The sequence below is a fragment of the Aethalodelphis obliquidens genome, unplaced genomic scaffold, assembly GCF_003676395.1.
Source record: "Aethalodelphis obliquidens isolate GAN/ISIS:26980383/991018 unplaced genomic scaffold, ASM367639v1 scaffold4, whole genome shotgun sequence".
Lineage (NCBI taxonomy): Eukaryota > Metazoa > Chordata > Mammalia > Artiodactyla > Delphinidae > Aethalodelphis > Aethalodelphis obliquidens.
In genome coordinates, this window is record NW_020837948.1 from 69820842 (window position 1) to 69836080 (window position 15239).

The 15239-nt window shown below is 36.5% G+C and overlaps 1 protein-coding gene across 3 annotated transcripts in view; it reads left to right on the forward strand.

The window, feature by feature from the left end:
- The window catches only part of ELOVL7 (ELOVL fatty acid elongase 7), a 72292-nt gene extending 57849 nt beyond the window's left edge, over positions 1–14443 (forward strand). For all 3 annotated transcript variants that reach the window (XM_027101055.1, XM_027101056.1, XM_027101057.1), the window contains 5 exons: positions 918–998; positions 1885–1941; positions 4202–4307; positions 9231–9367; positions 11717–14443. In XM_027101055.1, coding sequence (XP_026956856.1) covers positions 918–998; positions 1885–1941; positions 4202–4307; positions 9231–9367; positions 11717–11926 — 591 coding nt within the window. In that variant the 3' untranslated portion in view covers positions 11927–14443. The remainder of the gene's footprint in view (positions 1–917; positions 999–1884; positions 1942–4201; positions 4308–9230; positions 9368–11716) is intronic.
- Positions 14444–15239: the final 796 nt, after the last annotated feature.

The following is a 15239-nucleotide window of genomic DNA, read 5'->3' on the forward strand; positions in this document are numbered from 1 at the left end:
AAATGTTAATTTTAAACTAGAACCCTTAGTTTTTCATTTTCAGGTACTGTTTTAAGAGGAGACCTTCCCACCGTCAGACTGAAAGAATGTCAATGTAATCTTTGAGTTAAGGTCCAGATTTATCAACAATAGGCTTTTTCTTCTCACCACTAGCCTAAGGTCACTTCGTGGGTGTGTTGGAATTAAGGCTTGCCAGACTGCACTTTCTTGTTAGTATTTTCATCTCTTACTTGTCATGTGAATCCAAAGCAAAATTAATACGTGAGTCTTGTATTTGGTCGATCTTGATTTAAAAGCTATGGACTATCACTTCACGTTACATCCACTAGCCGAGATAGGAAAAACCCAGTTGATGCAGCCGTCGGATGAGTACATTGAGAAAGCTGCTTTGCTCATTTATTTGTTGACTAATTGCAAAGGCTAGAAATTATCAGAAAAGACTGATTTCAGACTTAGTCACCCCTTTGAGAGTACACAGACATATGCACAAGCACATAGAGATGTACACAAGGTCAAGCACTTACCAGTATTTGCTGTTCCAACAAAACATTCCTAGTATTTTGTTCTCCACTATATTAGAATAATCATTCCAAGAAATAGGTATTTTAGTTAGTACACAGTTTATATAAATGTGACTTTAAAATTTTGAAAACTCTTTTTTTAACATCTTTATTGGAGTATAATTGCTTTACAATGGTGTGTTAGTTTCTGCTTTGTCACAAAGTGAATCGGTTTGAAAACTCTTGATGCTTTGATATCAAGCGAGTTCCTGGTTTGTAATTGTTCTAGCCCGCCTTTCCTTCTGCACTGACTGCTGACTCAGCTGAGAATGTAATGAAGAGACATACTCAAAACTACCTTCATTGTAGCCGTTGAGCAAATATTTCCTTCTTTAATATGCATGTGCTCTCTTGCAGTTTGTGATGTCTGGCTGGGGTACAGGTTATTCCTTTCGATGTGAAATTGTTGACTATTCACGCTCGCCTACAGCATTGAGGGTAAGTTTCTTTTTGGAGAAACTTGTAACACAAAATCAACGTTAAAACTTTTTGGACTCTATTTGTAAACACTGAATGTGAAATCAGGATGAGTAAGTGACTCAATTATCAGAATATATGTGTTGAGAGAAAAAGCTAAAAATTACAAGAAAAAAAATCAAAGAAATTCAGGTGTGTAATTTTCTGTAAAATGAAAACTGGTGCTTTTCTTTGTGAGTTTCTTGGATTTAAAAGTAAATTTATGTCTGGTTCTTCAAAAAACAGAATTACCATATGATCCAACAATTCTACTTCTGGGTATATACCTAGAAGAATTGAAAGCTGGGATTCAAAGAGAGATTTGTATGCCAGTGTTCACAGCATTCTTCAAAAGATGGAAGCAACCCACATGTCCATGAGCGGATGAATGGATAAACAAATAGTGGTATATACATACAATGGAATATTTTTCAGCCTTAACAAGGACGGAAATTCTGACAACTGCTACAATGTGGTTGAGCCTTGAGGACATTATGCTAAGTGAAATAATCTAGGTACAAAGGGGCAAACAAATACTGTATGATTCTGTTATACGAGGTACACAGAGTAATCAGATTCAGAAATAGGAAGTAAAATGGTAGTTGTCAGGGGCTGGATTCACCAATGGGGACTTACTGTTTAATGGATACAGAGTCTCAGTCCTATAAGAGGAAAAGAGTTCTGTGGATAGACGGTGGTGATGGTTGCACAAGAATGTGAATGTACTTAATGCTACCAAACTGTACACTCTAAAATGGTTAAGATCGTAAATTTTATGTAATGTGAATTTCGCCAAAATTAGAAAAAATAAAATTTTCTTCCATGTAAAAATAAATAAATAAATTCATATCTATGTGTGTTTCTGCAGATGGCACGCACCTGCTGGCTTTATTACTTCTCCAAATTTATTGAGCTCTTAGATACTGTGAGTATATAATCACCACATTTGGTAAATGTTTGATGTTTCAATGAAAGCAATAAACTGTGAGTGTACAGTTGTCTCATAACTTTGGTTATCTCTGTTCCTCAGGCAGACCTCATATTATCTTTTACTTTTTATTATCAGTTATTTTAGAGAATAGGATAAACTTATTTTTCAGTCTTTTGCAAATGCCAAAAGATTTTCTTCTATATCAACCACCTGGTTAAGATAAGAATGTAACTAACACATATACTACAAAGCTATGTCTCTATATAGATGGATGACAAGTTGTTTTGTGAAGTAAGTTCAAGAAGCAAAGAGCAGAGAATATGTTGCCTTTGGTTCTTTATAGCAAAGCACTGTGTCATCCATACTCCTTTAAGAAGATAAATGCTTCAAAATTCATAAACTTACACTAGAATGTCAGCTTATCCCTGGAATATCAGTAATTTGGGTAACATCAAAACTATTTCCATCTGCCTTTCTGAAGTCCATGTTTACTGGTCTTCTCCCTTCCTGAGTATCAACTCTGACTTTGAGTGACTAGGCCTGGGAGAAGCAAGTGCCATGGATTAGGGTCCATGATGAGAGGAGAAAGCCATGCACCTTTATTTCCAGAAACAAAGGAAAGCTGGCTATTTATTTTGTTTTTGTGGCATGTGGCTCTTATTCATCTGGAATCAGTTCGGGGCCTAAGACTGACACGTGTTTTCTCTCTTCAGAATATATACCACTACATTTCTGGTAGCAAATTTCAATATGCTTTACCTTCTCAGCTGGCTACGCATAATGTTAGAATTAGAAAGGAGAATTTAGTGAGTGTAGAATCCAGTGGTTCTCAAACGTTAGCATGCATTAGAATCACCTGGAGGACTCATTAAAAACACGTGTGCTTGGATCCCACCCGCAGAATTTCTGATTCAGTACGTGTTCGATGGGGCTCAAGAATTTGCATTTCTCTCAAGTTCTCAAGTGCTGTTATTGCTGTTGGTCCAGGGTCCACACTTCAAGAACCCCTGCTGTAGTCCAGTGGTTCTCAAACGCTGTGGTGCTGGAGACCTAACTGCGTTAGGAAACAAAAACCTGGGCCCTGCCCCCAGAGATTTGGTGTCAGATGGTCTGGAGTTAGAGACCAGGCATGGTTATTTAAAAACAAAAAACAGACCTTCCTGGTCACTGTAATATGCAAACAGGGTTGAGAACCACTGACCTAGCCTGGAGCATTAAATCTGAAGAGAAATGGAAGCCAGAAAGTTACAAGACTTGTCCAGAGGAACACCACTGCTGACTAGGACCTAGGACCCCAGATTGCTGGTTTATGGCTTTTTCTGTTGCACCGTGTTGCCTTCCTCCACATGCATAAGCAAAAGCATTTTGACTTCATTGTTCCTGCTTTGCGTGTTCTCAGTTTCAGCTTCCATAAGGAAACTTGCTGCTCTGTGTTCTTCCCTGAACCACATTTCTCAACTACTCTTAGGAACGCTTTTGTTTCTGCTACTCTGTTTAGTCCTGTACTAGAAGTCTAACTCATCACTGGTCTTCTGCATTTTGAATATTTTTGAACATTTAATTCTGCTTTTGAATATGTTTTTGAACCCCCCCTCCACAAAGCCTTCCTCTTCTACCTCTTTGTTTGTCGTTTCTGTAAACCACTGGAGACATTCAATCTGGATGGTGCCTCTGTTGCCTTTCTCATTTTTCCTAAGCTGCTTTGCTTTCTTTTCCACCCTACTTCCCCAATTAACTCTTCAAGTATTTCCCTTTTCCTCTTTCTTTAATAATAATTTGCTAACTTCAGATTTGCTACAAGTCCTCTTTTAGTTTGCTTAATCCCTTATCTAACTTGGTAGGATGTGTTAGTTAGGGAGCAGTGTAGAAATTCAGTCCTAGGACTTAAAAGTCTCTGCTTCCCCATATATTTCAAAATCCACGTGGGTTTTTTTTTTTTAAACCAGTAACGTTTTTTCAGTAATTTTTGGTCATATTCTTCACTTTATATCTTTGATTTTTAAATCTTCATTCAATATCTTTTCACCTTTTTATTGATTCTTGCATGACTAGGCATCGTACCTAAGTTCTCTCATACTCATTAGCTTTTGAGCTGCCTCTTGGAGAATCAGCTGCTTCTACAGGCATTCTGTAAGGCAACTCTTTCAAAGCACATTACAACGTGGAATAGTTTGCACTTTGCCAATAGTTTTGTAACACTAGATAAATTATTGCATGATTTTATATGAACTTGATTTTCTTTAAATTATTTCAGATCTTTTTTGTTCTGCGTAAGAAAAATAGTCAAGTGACTTTCCTGCATGTCTTCCATCATACCATCATGCCATGGACCTGGTGGTTTGGAGTCAAATTTGCCGCAGGTAGCCAAGGGAGAGTTGGGATCATGTGTTACAATTGATTACGTTTCTGTATGCTATAAGCATAAATCCTGTCCTTAAATGTGATTTAAAAGAATCTCAAAACATCAAAGAATCACTTTGATCAAACTTCTGACTTTCATTAATTATCTGAAACATAAACATAGGGCTCCTAACTAGATCTCCCCTCCACCCCCCAATACTCTTTAATATGTAAGACCTTTGGGTATAGTCTTCTACACATATCCTTTAGTTGTTTTGTTTGGATTTTATTCTTGTCCTATATAGTTCTATAACTATTTTTAAATAAATAATTAACAAACAAATAAAATGACAAAATCCTTGGTTTTATAGGAATATAGCTAGATAACTTATTCCTTGTATTTCCAGGAAGTTAGAATGTTTATCTCAAGTTCCATGTCTTCTTTGCTTTCAAATTTCCAAAAACTGATACACATCCCAATCCCTAACAACTCTGTAAAGATGTGTCAAATTGCAGTTTCCCACCTTCCCTAAACATCCTACCATAGTAAAGGATGTTTTGATATTGTTTTTTAGGTCAAAAATAGTTTAACTCAAAAGCTTGGCAAACAGGTTCTTTAGTTGGTTTTGATTTTATGCTTCTGAACATCTAGAATATGAGAAAACAGAAAGGTAAGTAATTTTACCTATCATAAATTTTTAAATAAGTGATATCCTGAAGGATATAGTCTTACTAGCAAAAATTGTTTGGGGTATTTATGTATGCTAGTTTCTTCAATTTAAGAAGTCTTCATGTAAGCCTGCAGCTCGTACTAGACAAAGCTTTAACATTTCCGTGAAGAGCTCACCTCTATTGGGTATTCTGACTTGGTAAGACTAAAAGGAAAGAGAAACCACAATTGAGGAACTCTTGTTTGAGTTTTAGACTCTCTAGGCATGGGGAAAAATTCTGCATGTCTCAGAGCATGAGGGGACATGGATAAGCCAGTGGCTAGAAGAAGATGGCAGAACCTAGGGGAGCTGGAAGGGCTGTCCCTACCTTGGCCTAAGGGCATCAGATTTTCCAGCATGTAAAGTAGCTCCTTGCCCCAAATTGGCATTTATCTGTTGAGGATTTTTTTTAAAGGAAATGTAGTTGTTTTTCTTATAATGTATATGTGTTAATTTAAAAATTTAACTCACATTATAACAAGATAGTCTCATCTGTGTCCATTTTACAAATTGAAGGTAGTTATATTATTTAATCTCCATTATTTTTCTTTGCTTTCTGTGTTTTTATTTTCTCTCACGTGTATATTGTGCCTCTCAGTTCTTTCTACAGTGGTATTTCTTAACACTATTTTTTTTGGTGAAAATGAGAAAATACCTAAACATCCAGTAATAGAATGGTTATGATGTCTTGTGTTTATAGTTGTGAAATGCAAATGATATTGAAAGACATTTAGCTCAAACTTTTGTTAAGAAGCTTGGCTCCTAAATTATCAGAAATAGATGGCTATTCTTACTATTCTGTTTTTAAAGTATGCTAGACAAGGTGTTTTCACACCCTTAGAACGAACTTATTCAGATTTCTTCCCTGAGACCAGATTATTCTATTACAACACTGAAAAATAAATATAGATTAAAAATATGTAGGAAGACAATACCCCAAAAACCTTGATTTAGAGAAATCGACACAAAAGTGGTCTCCCTCTCCTTCTTTATCCATCTCTGCATTTTCTAATTTTTCTAGTTTGAATATCTGTTGGTTCTATAATGGGAAAAAATAAATTTTATTTGAAGAATAGAGTTGAGCATTTTTCTAGTTTCTCTCTTTGAGTCCATTGATAGTCTGGTTTCCATTTAAAAAACAAGCAATGCTTTCAATAATGAACATTTAAACATATAATATTCCTCAATTTTTCAATGTTACCATGTACATTAAGCACTTTGTAGTGGATTCATTGTCCACACCTCAATTCCCCGTCGGCTTTACAAAATGTAAGTGGTAGAAAATAATGTTTTCTTCTCTCTCATATGTTCCATGAGTTGGCACTTCTGCTCAGTCTCATGTGTGGAACCTAGTAAACCCTTGTACAGCACACCTGGTATCTATTCAGTGACAAGCACAGCAACAAGAGCTGAGGTATTCCCAGAAGTGTGGTGTGGCATTGGCTTTCATTCCTAGAATAAAACTGTCCAGTTTAAACTGTCCTTTCAAAAACTTGAGCACAGCTGATCTCTATCTAGTATTTAATTTCCTGTTTGCCTGTAGTACTCCTCCCTGGGATAATAGCAATCCACCTTTTCTTTTGAACGTGATGAAAATATTCTTGAGGCAGGTTTTTATATTAATTATGTATATACTCCTTCCCAGAGATATGGAGAGTTGTGATAATTACCCAGGTGGCTCCTTTATTTTTTTCCAAAGCAAAGGAGTAAAATGTGATGGTACTAATTATAATTCATCCTGAGATGTTTGCTTTTCAGAACTATTATGAAGAAGAAAACAAGCTTAGAAAATACTTTATTAGAAAAGCCTTCCAAAGAAGATATGAAAAGCATTACTAATTAAAATGTGATTGTTCTGTGAACAAACATTAAAATAACTTATCAGAAAATAATCATTACTAGAGAAAATAAGCAAGTTAATTTGATTTGATAGCTTATTTTGATCAGTAACCCTTACTGAACACTCTTAGCTACACGAGTGCTTTGTTAAATTCCTGTCCGTAGGAGCCTCATTTTAGGACATTTAAATGGTGAAAGTTTCTGAGTGGAAGATAGAACCCTTGACCAAAAAATGGGAGAGGTGTCTTAGTGAGAAAGGCTCAGTCTAATGTAGTTCATTATCAAGCATGAAATAGATTTCCTGTGTATATGTAATGGTGAGACAAATGGACTTGAGAGGTATTTGGCTTGTCCCCATGTTAAGCAGCTTGACTCCTAATCTATTCTATTTTTAAATTAGCCTAGAAAAGGTGTTTTCATACCATACTAATTTATTTATTCAAGTTTCTTTTGGGAAATAAGACTAGTCCAAAAGTAAATAATAAAAGCTGGGAGGTTGTTAATAAGCTTCATTAATTCAGTTTCTTCTGACTTGAAATTTGTGATAATTACAGGATTAGCTGAAATTTGATTTACTTAGGAAAGTTTATGAAGCACAGTATAGCATAAAAGAGACTTTAGGGGAATATTTAAACTACTTAAAAGTAATTATTTAAAACAGGTATTTTAAGGGTGTACTTTGGCAGTGGTAGTATTTAGAAGAATCTAGCATTGCTGCAATTATGAATGATTTTTTAAAAAAATAATTATTTCTTCCATGAAACAATTTTTATGACATTTCTCCTTAGAAGATTGTGGTTGAAGTAATAAATTTGTATTTTGCTTTAAACTTTCTATAACTCATAGTGTTCATGGATTCAGTCCTTCCTCTAACATAGGCAAATCTGTGAGGTTTTGCTTAATTTCTGAAATTAAAGAATATTAGAATAAATAAAATAGCATATTTTGGAGAAAAATTTAAATTCTAGGTCAGCATTACTAAGCTGAATCAGGCTGTGCATAAAGAATGAAGATTCTTCAAGATTGTACATCTTAGGAAAGAGACACTAGGGAAGAGTTTTGGTTTTTTTCCCTACCATCAACTGAACACTCTGTTACCTCTTCCACTGTACTACTGATCCAGCTAAACACAATTGTAACAATCTTTGCTTATATTCCCCCCAGGGTCCTTTTCTTCTATTCTAAATTGAAAGTGATCAGTGGGAGATGTGGTGAGATCAGAAGAGGAAAACCAGGATAGGAAGGCACAATTGATAATAGTCAAATAGAAGCAGTAAGGAAAGATGATTTAACAATTAATAAATGTTTATTTTGGAAAAACAATGATTGATTAAAGCAAACTTAGCACAGCTTGGTAATGAAAGCCAGTGGTTTTACTGCCAAAATTTTGTGGCACTTGGACTTCCCTGGTGGTTCAGTGGTTAAGACTCCATGCTTCCACTGCATACTGCAGGGGAACGGGTTTGATCCTTGGTCAGGGAAGTTCCGCATGCCACGCAGTACGGCAAAAAAAAAAAAAAAAAAAAAAAAAAGAAAAAAATTGTGGCACTAAAAGTATTGATGGAAAACTATTGAGAATGGAAAAAGTTAATTTGATTCCACACAATGTTATGTAAAATAATATTCTTAGTGGCTTTATTCATAGTAACCCAAATTGAAGACAACTCAAATGTCTTTTAATGGGAGGATGGATACATTGTGATGCATTCATATCACGTAATACTACACAGCAATAAAAAGGCAATCACATGGTTGAATCTTAAAAACAGTATGTTGATTGAAAGAAGGTAGCCACAAAGAATACATCCTGGGTAATTCTATTTATATGAAGTTTTGTAACAGGCAAAACTAATAGTAGATGATGGAAGTCAGAATAAAAGTTACATTGGGAGGAGTATGTCCTTGGAAGGGGCACATGGGAACTTTATGTGGCATGAGCAATGTTCTATATCTTGAATTTGGTGGTGGTAACAGGTGTATACATATGTTAAAAATCATCAAGTTGTACACTTAAGATTGGTGTACTTTGTGTGCTTTATATATGTTAATTCTCACTAAAAATGAATTTGATTACTATTACTTAGCAATATATTATATTTAAAAAGAAGTCAACTTAGTTTGTTAAAGTAACCAAATCATAAGACTGTTTTAAGGTTAAGATATCACAGAATAAAGTCATGCTAATTTATTTTACAAGATTTGTATTTTAGTTTTACTAACTGGATGTATTATCCAGCTCCCTCTAATTTTATAGCTATTTAACAATAGAGATATTTCATATATAGTTTTCTTCCTAATAAAATTAAAGAAATAATTATACTAAAATTTCAGTTCAGACACAAATATGTCTCATTTTAAGGAACAGTGCCCCTATTTTACAATATTTTTTTCCAGGTGGTTTGGGAACATTCCATGCCTTTCTAAATACAGCTGTACATGTAGTCATGTATTCCTACTATGGACTGTGTGCATTGGGACCAGCCTACCAGAAGTATTTGTGGTGGAAAAAGTATTTGACATCATTACAGCTTGTGAGTAATTAATTTTCTTTAAAACCAGATATGAAACTAAACTGGAGTCCCTTGTCTTCCTTACGAATGAGGATACTAACTAAAGAGCAAAGTTTACAAAACACAGGGATATAAATTGTCTGGCCTCTTATGGCATCCCATCATTGTCCTTTCTTTGTTATGTGAACTTTTCTCAGGAACTTTATTGAAAGCAAAGCCTATTTGGTAGCCAAGAGGCTCAGACAATTAAACTAGCGTGGGTATCTTTATACTATTTTATGCATTTATATAAAATAAAAATATTTATGTTCAAAATTATGTGAACCTCATTATACATAACATTAAATTAGAAGTTAGACATTCCATATTCTAGATCTAAATGACCTTGAGGGAATGTAACTTTGAGAGGATTATGAGCCTTTCTGTGTGCCTGCCTATCTAGTCCTAACATTTATAAGTCTATTTTTCCTCCAACTAGTAAAAGTACTGTGGGAATTAAAGGTGTAGAATGGTGGTGTAATATACATATTGACAAAAGTGACAACACCCTAAATAACTAACCATAAGGAAATGAAGAAGTAAATTATTCTAATTCCTGCTTGGGAATATTACAAAGTCATGAAAATTATTCACAAATCCTTTCTTTTTAAGCATTTTTTATGATTGTAAAGTAATATGTCCTCATTGCAGAGAAATTAGAACATCTATACTGCATATAGAATTTTTTTTAATTAATTTATTTATTTTTGGCTGTGTTGGGTTTTCGTTTCTGTGCGCAGGCTTTCTCTAGTTGCAGCGAGTGGGGGCTACTCTTCATCGCGGTGCGTGGGCTTCTCATTGTAGTGGCTTCTCTTGTTGCGGAGCACAGGCTCTAGAGGCGCAGGCTCAGTAGTTGTGCCTCACGGGCTTAGTTGCTCCGCGGCATGTGGGATCTTCCCAGACCAGGGCTCGAAACCTGTTCCCTACATTGGCAGGCAGATTCTTAACCACTGCGCCACCAGGGAAGCCCTGCATACAGAATTTTGTATCAGGCTTTTCTTTCACTTAACATACTCTTAAATGTTGTAGAAACTTTTTAATAATGTGGAAAAATACTTACATAGCAAAAAGAATACATGTTGTTCATTATTTTTTCAAATATGTTGATAATATTTACACAAACACACCTGCATAGAATGTTGAGGATGCTGCTTACACTTTCTAAGGTTTCATTTTCTCGTCTGCAAAATGAGAGGAATAATTGTATCTACCGCACAGGAATGTTCTAAAAGTTCCTTAAGATAATGCAAGGAGGGCTTCCCTGGTGGTGCAGTGGTTGAGAGTCCACCCGCCAATGCAGGGAACACAGGTTCGTGCCCTGGTCCGGGAAGATCCCACATGCTGTGGAGCAGCTGGGCCCGTGAGCCATGGCCGCTGAGCCTGCGCGTCCGGAGCCTGTGCTCTGCAACGGGAGAGGCCACAACAGTGAGAGGCCCACGTACCACAAAAAAAAAAAAAAAAAAAAAAAAAAGATAATGCAAGGAAAGCTGATGATTATAACAGGAACAATGTGAAAATCTTAACTATGGTTATAACAGGATACATTGTGGGTAATCATTATTTATTTTTATGTATAGATTTTTATTTTCCAAAATTTCCACAGAACGCATGTTGCCTTTTAATCATGAGAAAAAATATATCCAAAAAATCTGGATGTTAGCCCAAAACATGTCCCTTTTAAGACTGTGTAGAATGTTCTAGAACACAGAGCCCTTGGGCATCGCTAGGAGGGTCACCAATGCCCTCTCACTCCTTGCAGATTCTCTGCTGCAGTTGGCAGATAGGATGTATTTTTTATCTATGACGGTGGAGGACCGGTGGCAGATATGAGGACTTAGCGATGCTTTGGCTCCTACAAAATAAGCGGGGCTCTAATTAGAATGTTTTTATTCCCCTCCCCACCAATGGAAATATCCAGTCTACCAACAGGACAGAATGTTTGAAATCAAACTGCCCTAGAAAATTAGGCCATAAGGTAGTGGTCCTGTATGCATTTCATCGGTCAAGGACTCAAGTCAGAGACTGATGGTTCTCTGAGTGTGAAAGGGCTGCTGCACTGCCCTGCTCCAGGGACATTTACATAGCTCCCCCTGGAGCTGTGCACTTTGGCAGGACTGAATAGTAGTTCCAAATTCCCATCTACATTTTGACATTGTTCCACCCACTGTCATTCCCATAGAGGCTAGATTGAAAGATAAAATTCCCTGTCCAACAGTAGCCTGGATGTGGTTGGAGAGTGTTTAAACATAAGCAGACAAAGAATGCATTAAATAATTGCTCCATTGTGACTCTTCGTAGCTAAACAATACTTTTCATTCTTCCGTCTGTTAGGTCCAGTTCGTTATTGTCACTATACACATAGGCCAGTTTTTTTTCATGGAGGATTGCAAGTACCAGTTTCCAGTCTTTCTGTACATCATTATGAGTTACGGGTGCATCTTTCTGCTGCTCTTTCTCCATTTTTGGTACCGTGCTTACACCAAAGGTCAGAGGCTACCCAAAACAGTGAAAAATGGAATCTGCAAAAACAAAGATCACTGAAATTCAAGCACAGCATAAATCTATGAATAAGACTGATATCTTGTCTTCCTTGACAATCAAGAGATATTTCCATGTGCAGTGCATTTTGTATATTTTTCAAAACCAAGAGCTTGTATTTTTATGATAAGTTATTGGGGTTTCTGATATTTGAGAGCCCAAAGCTCCCAGATAACAGTCTTCTGATAATTAGAGCCTAAAGCAGCCAGTTTTTCAGCTGCTTTTAAACCTAATCTAAAGGTTTTATTTAACACATTTTGTTAGCTTGAAAGAAGGATGTGAAACAGTAGAGTACTCTTCAAAGAAGTCCAGTATAGATGAAAAATATCGTTAGATATTTTGAGCACGGACAGAGATCCATGCCGTACAGTAGATTCCTTCTGCCGGGTCTGGAAACCTTTAACTGTGGGCTCTGGCTTTGTTGCTTGTTGACTATATTCAGAAGACACTGTATTTACTCTAAACTTAAATTCCCATTCTAAAGAGCTAATAGGGTGAACGTTCAGTGTATTTTTGATCAGTTATCATTTAAAATCACTAATGGTAATTTTTAATGGATCTTTTGAGTAGCCGGCACCAGTTTTGCTTGTAAGACTTCCTCACAACGCTTTTGTTGTGTAAACTGTTTAAAAGTGACAATCCTTTAGGGTAATACATTGATGCACTTGAAACTAAGGTTAAGTTATTATTTTGAAAACAAGGTGATTTGTTCTGATGGCTTAATGAACACTTTGCTATCGCCGTTTTGCAATGAACTTTGTATATTTCGGGAAAGAGGTGAATTTATCAATGGAAAAAATAGTTGTCTGTGGTGTTGTCATGTCACTTTCTCATATCATGGTTTAAAGGATTATCTTGGTTAAATATATATTGGTTAGATGTGTAAATGTTCATATCACTGGCACACACTAAATGATTTTAGACCACCCAGGGATGGGTTAAGGGTGACTTGTGAAGCAACTGGAAGCAAATGGTGGCACAGAGATTATCCAGGCAAGATTTGGTGATAAGGGTCTCTCTCATAATGAGAGAGAGCAAGAGAGAGACTGTATAATAGTTATTGTTATAGATTCACTGCATGGAAAAATATTTTCCAGAATTATGAATTAATTAACAGCCTGGAATTCTTTTTTTCAACTTATAAACTATATAATGAGGGACTGAAATTCATTTTGCATAGCTCTCATTTCTTTAAAATTGCTACTTTCTAAAAGTCATATTTTCTTGTTGGAGAACCCAACTACTGATCAGTAGAGTTTTGCCCAAGAAACAGCAATATTTGGACATTTCTGAATTTTTCCACAGTGTTTTTTTTTCTTGTTCTATTTTACTTGATTTTGAAGGATTGCTTATGCTTGTATGACTGTAAGCAATTAGTAACCAGTAATTGTGTAACACACAGTGATACTTATTGTACAATAAAGCCTGAGTTTTTACCAACTGTAAACTCCTAGAGTTAGGTGTCTCCCTCCTAATCCATTAATCTGTACCATGGCCTTTTCTCTTCACACTCAGCAAATTAGTAAGGTTATTTGCCTTTAGTGACTTCACTCGCTTACAATATGAGAATTTGAGGGTTGATAAAAGGGGAGATTTCATTTTTTTTTAATAAATAGTAAAGAACAGGAGAGCAAAGCTAAAAGAAACAACAGCTCTAATTTATTTCTCTGTGAGAGTCTCAGGGTTCCTTAAGTGTTTTCCTGTTTTTCTCTTCAAATCCAACCAGTGCTAAAATGAGGAGGTACGGTAGATGCTGTTACACATACACGCAATTCCCAAAGACCCCAGTAGGGTAAAGACCAAAAGGAAGCAAAACTAAAAGAAGAGAAAACAGGAGAGTTTGTTTCTTCTCTTGCATACTTTCTGCCCTGCACTGTACAACCCCTCCTTGTCTCCGTGTAGTCTTTAAAATGTTTGCTGTGCCTGTGAACTAACAGCAACATGTGACAGAATCACATTCTACATTATATGAATAGGAGTGGAGAGCTAGAATGTTACATGAAAAGAAATCACAGCTGGCAGAGGTAACCTCCATATGAACAGCAGCAGATTAGAATGGGTATCACTGGATGTAGGATTGGATGGGCATCGTTTTATTAAACAGCTCTGTGGGTCACATAGAGTTTCTGCTGGAGTTTCATCCCACTTTTCAGGACTTCCTTGCCTTTGGGTTTGCTTACCTAACAAATAAAAAGGCCAAAAGGCCAGCTGCAAAATTTGGCTAATGACATAAAGCTCTATGAATCCTTTAGAACCTATATCTGTATGACAAATAAATGCAAATGTAAAATTTTAAATATCTGTGGGACATTGCCATTTTACAGTCTTAATTGAGTAGAATTCTTAACTGAGCAGACTACATTGTTACATAAATTATAAGATTATGATGTTACATTTCTTCAATTATCCCTTATCTCTGTTAACTACTTTTAACGACTGTGGAAAACTCTGTGGATACTGTCAAAGTTTGGGTTTGGTTTTTGGTGTGTGTATTATAATAAATGTGTGGTATCACATGCACATGTGTGTGTCTTTCATTTTGGAATCTAACTGCATGTGTTTGCGTGGATGGATGGTTTTTAATATGAATATTCATTTAACCAAATCATTTTACACATTTGTTGTACACTTGTTATGTTCAGAGCCCTGTGCTAGACATTAGAGTGATACAAAATACAAAGATGCCTCCCGCATAGTTGGGACCTCCTGGAGCTTGCAGGCTGGCAGAGGAGATTATGTTACAGGGAAGTATATGATTGTTGCCGTATGATTGAAAGTCGTGGCACTTAGCAAGCAGGTAGGCTCCATGAAGGTATTTAAATTTGGGTCATGTATTTAAGATGTACAGGTTGTCAAAATGGGGAGTGGGTTAGTGGGCAAGGTGTTCTAAGTGAAAAGAAATAACAACTCAAGGCCCAGGGGAAGGAAAGCATTAGGAAAGTGTAGGGAATGGCCAACAGACCAGATTGAGCGAGGCACCTGTAGGTGTCACAGAGAGATGAGGCCAGTAGGGAGGAGGGCTCTGACACTGGAGATGTGCTGCTGCAGCATCCGCCCTTAATGCCTCAGGCAAATAGGAGCATCCAAGGATTTGGGGGAGAGGAGAGGTATGACCAAAGTGGTACCTTAAGAAGAGTCACCTGGTAGGGTGGTGTGGAGGCATGAGACACTAAAGGCAGAGATAAATTAGTTGATTAGGGTGAGGGGAAGAGAGCTGGAATGTGTGACTGGAAAGAAAGAGGCTGATGGGAGAGAGCTTCTGATGGGAGAGTTGAATCTGGCGACTGATTGACCAAGGATGAGATGTGCTGCACAG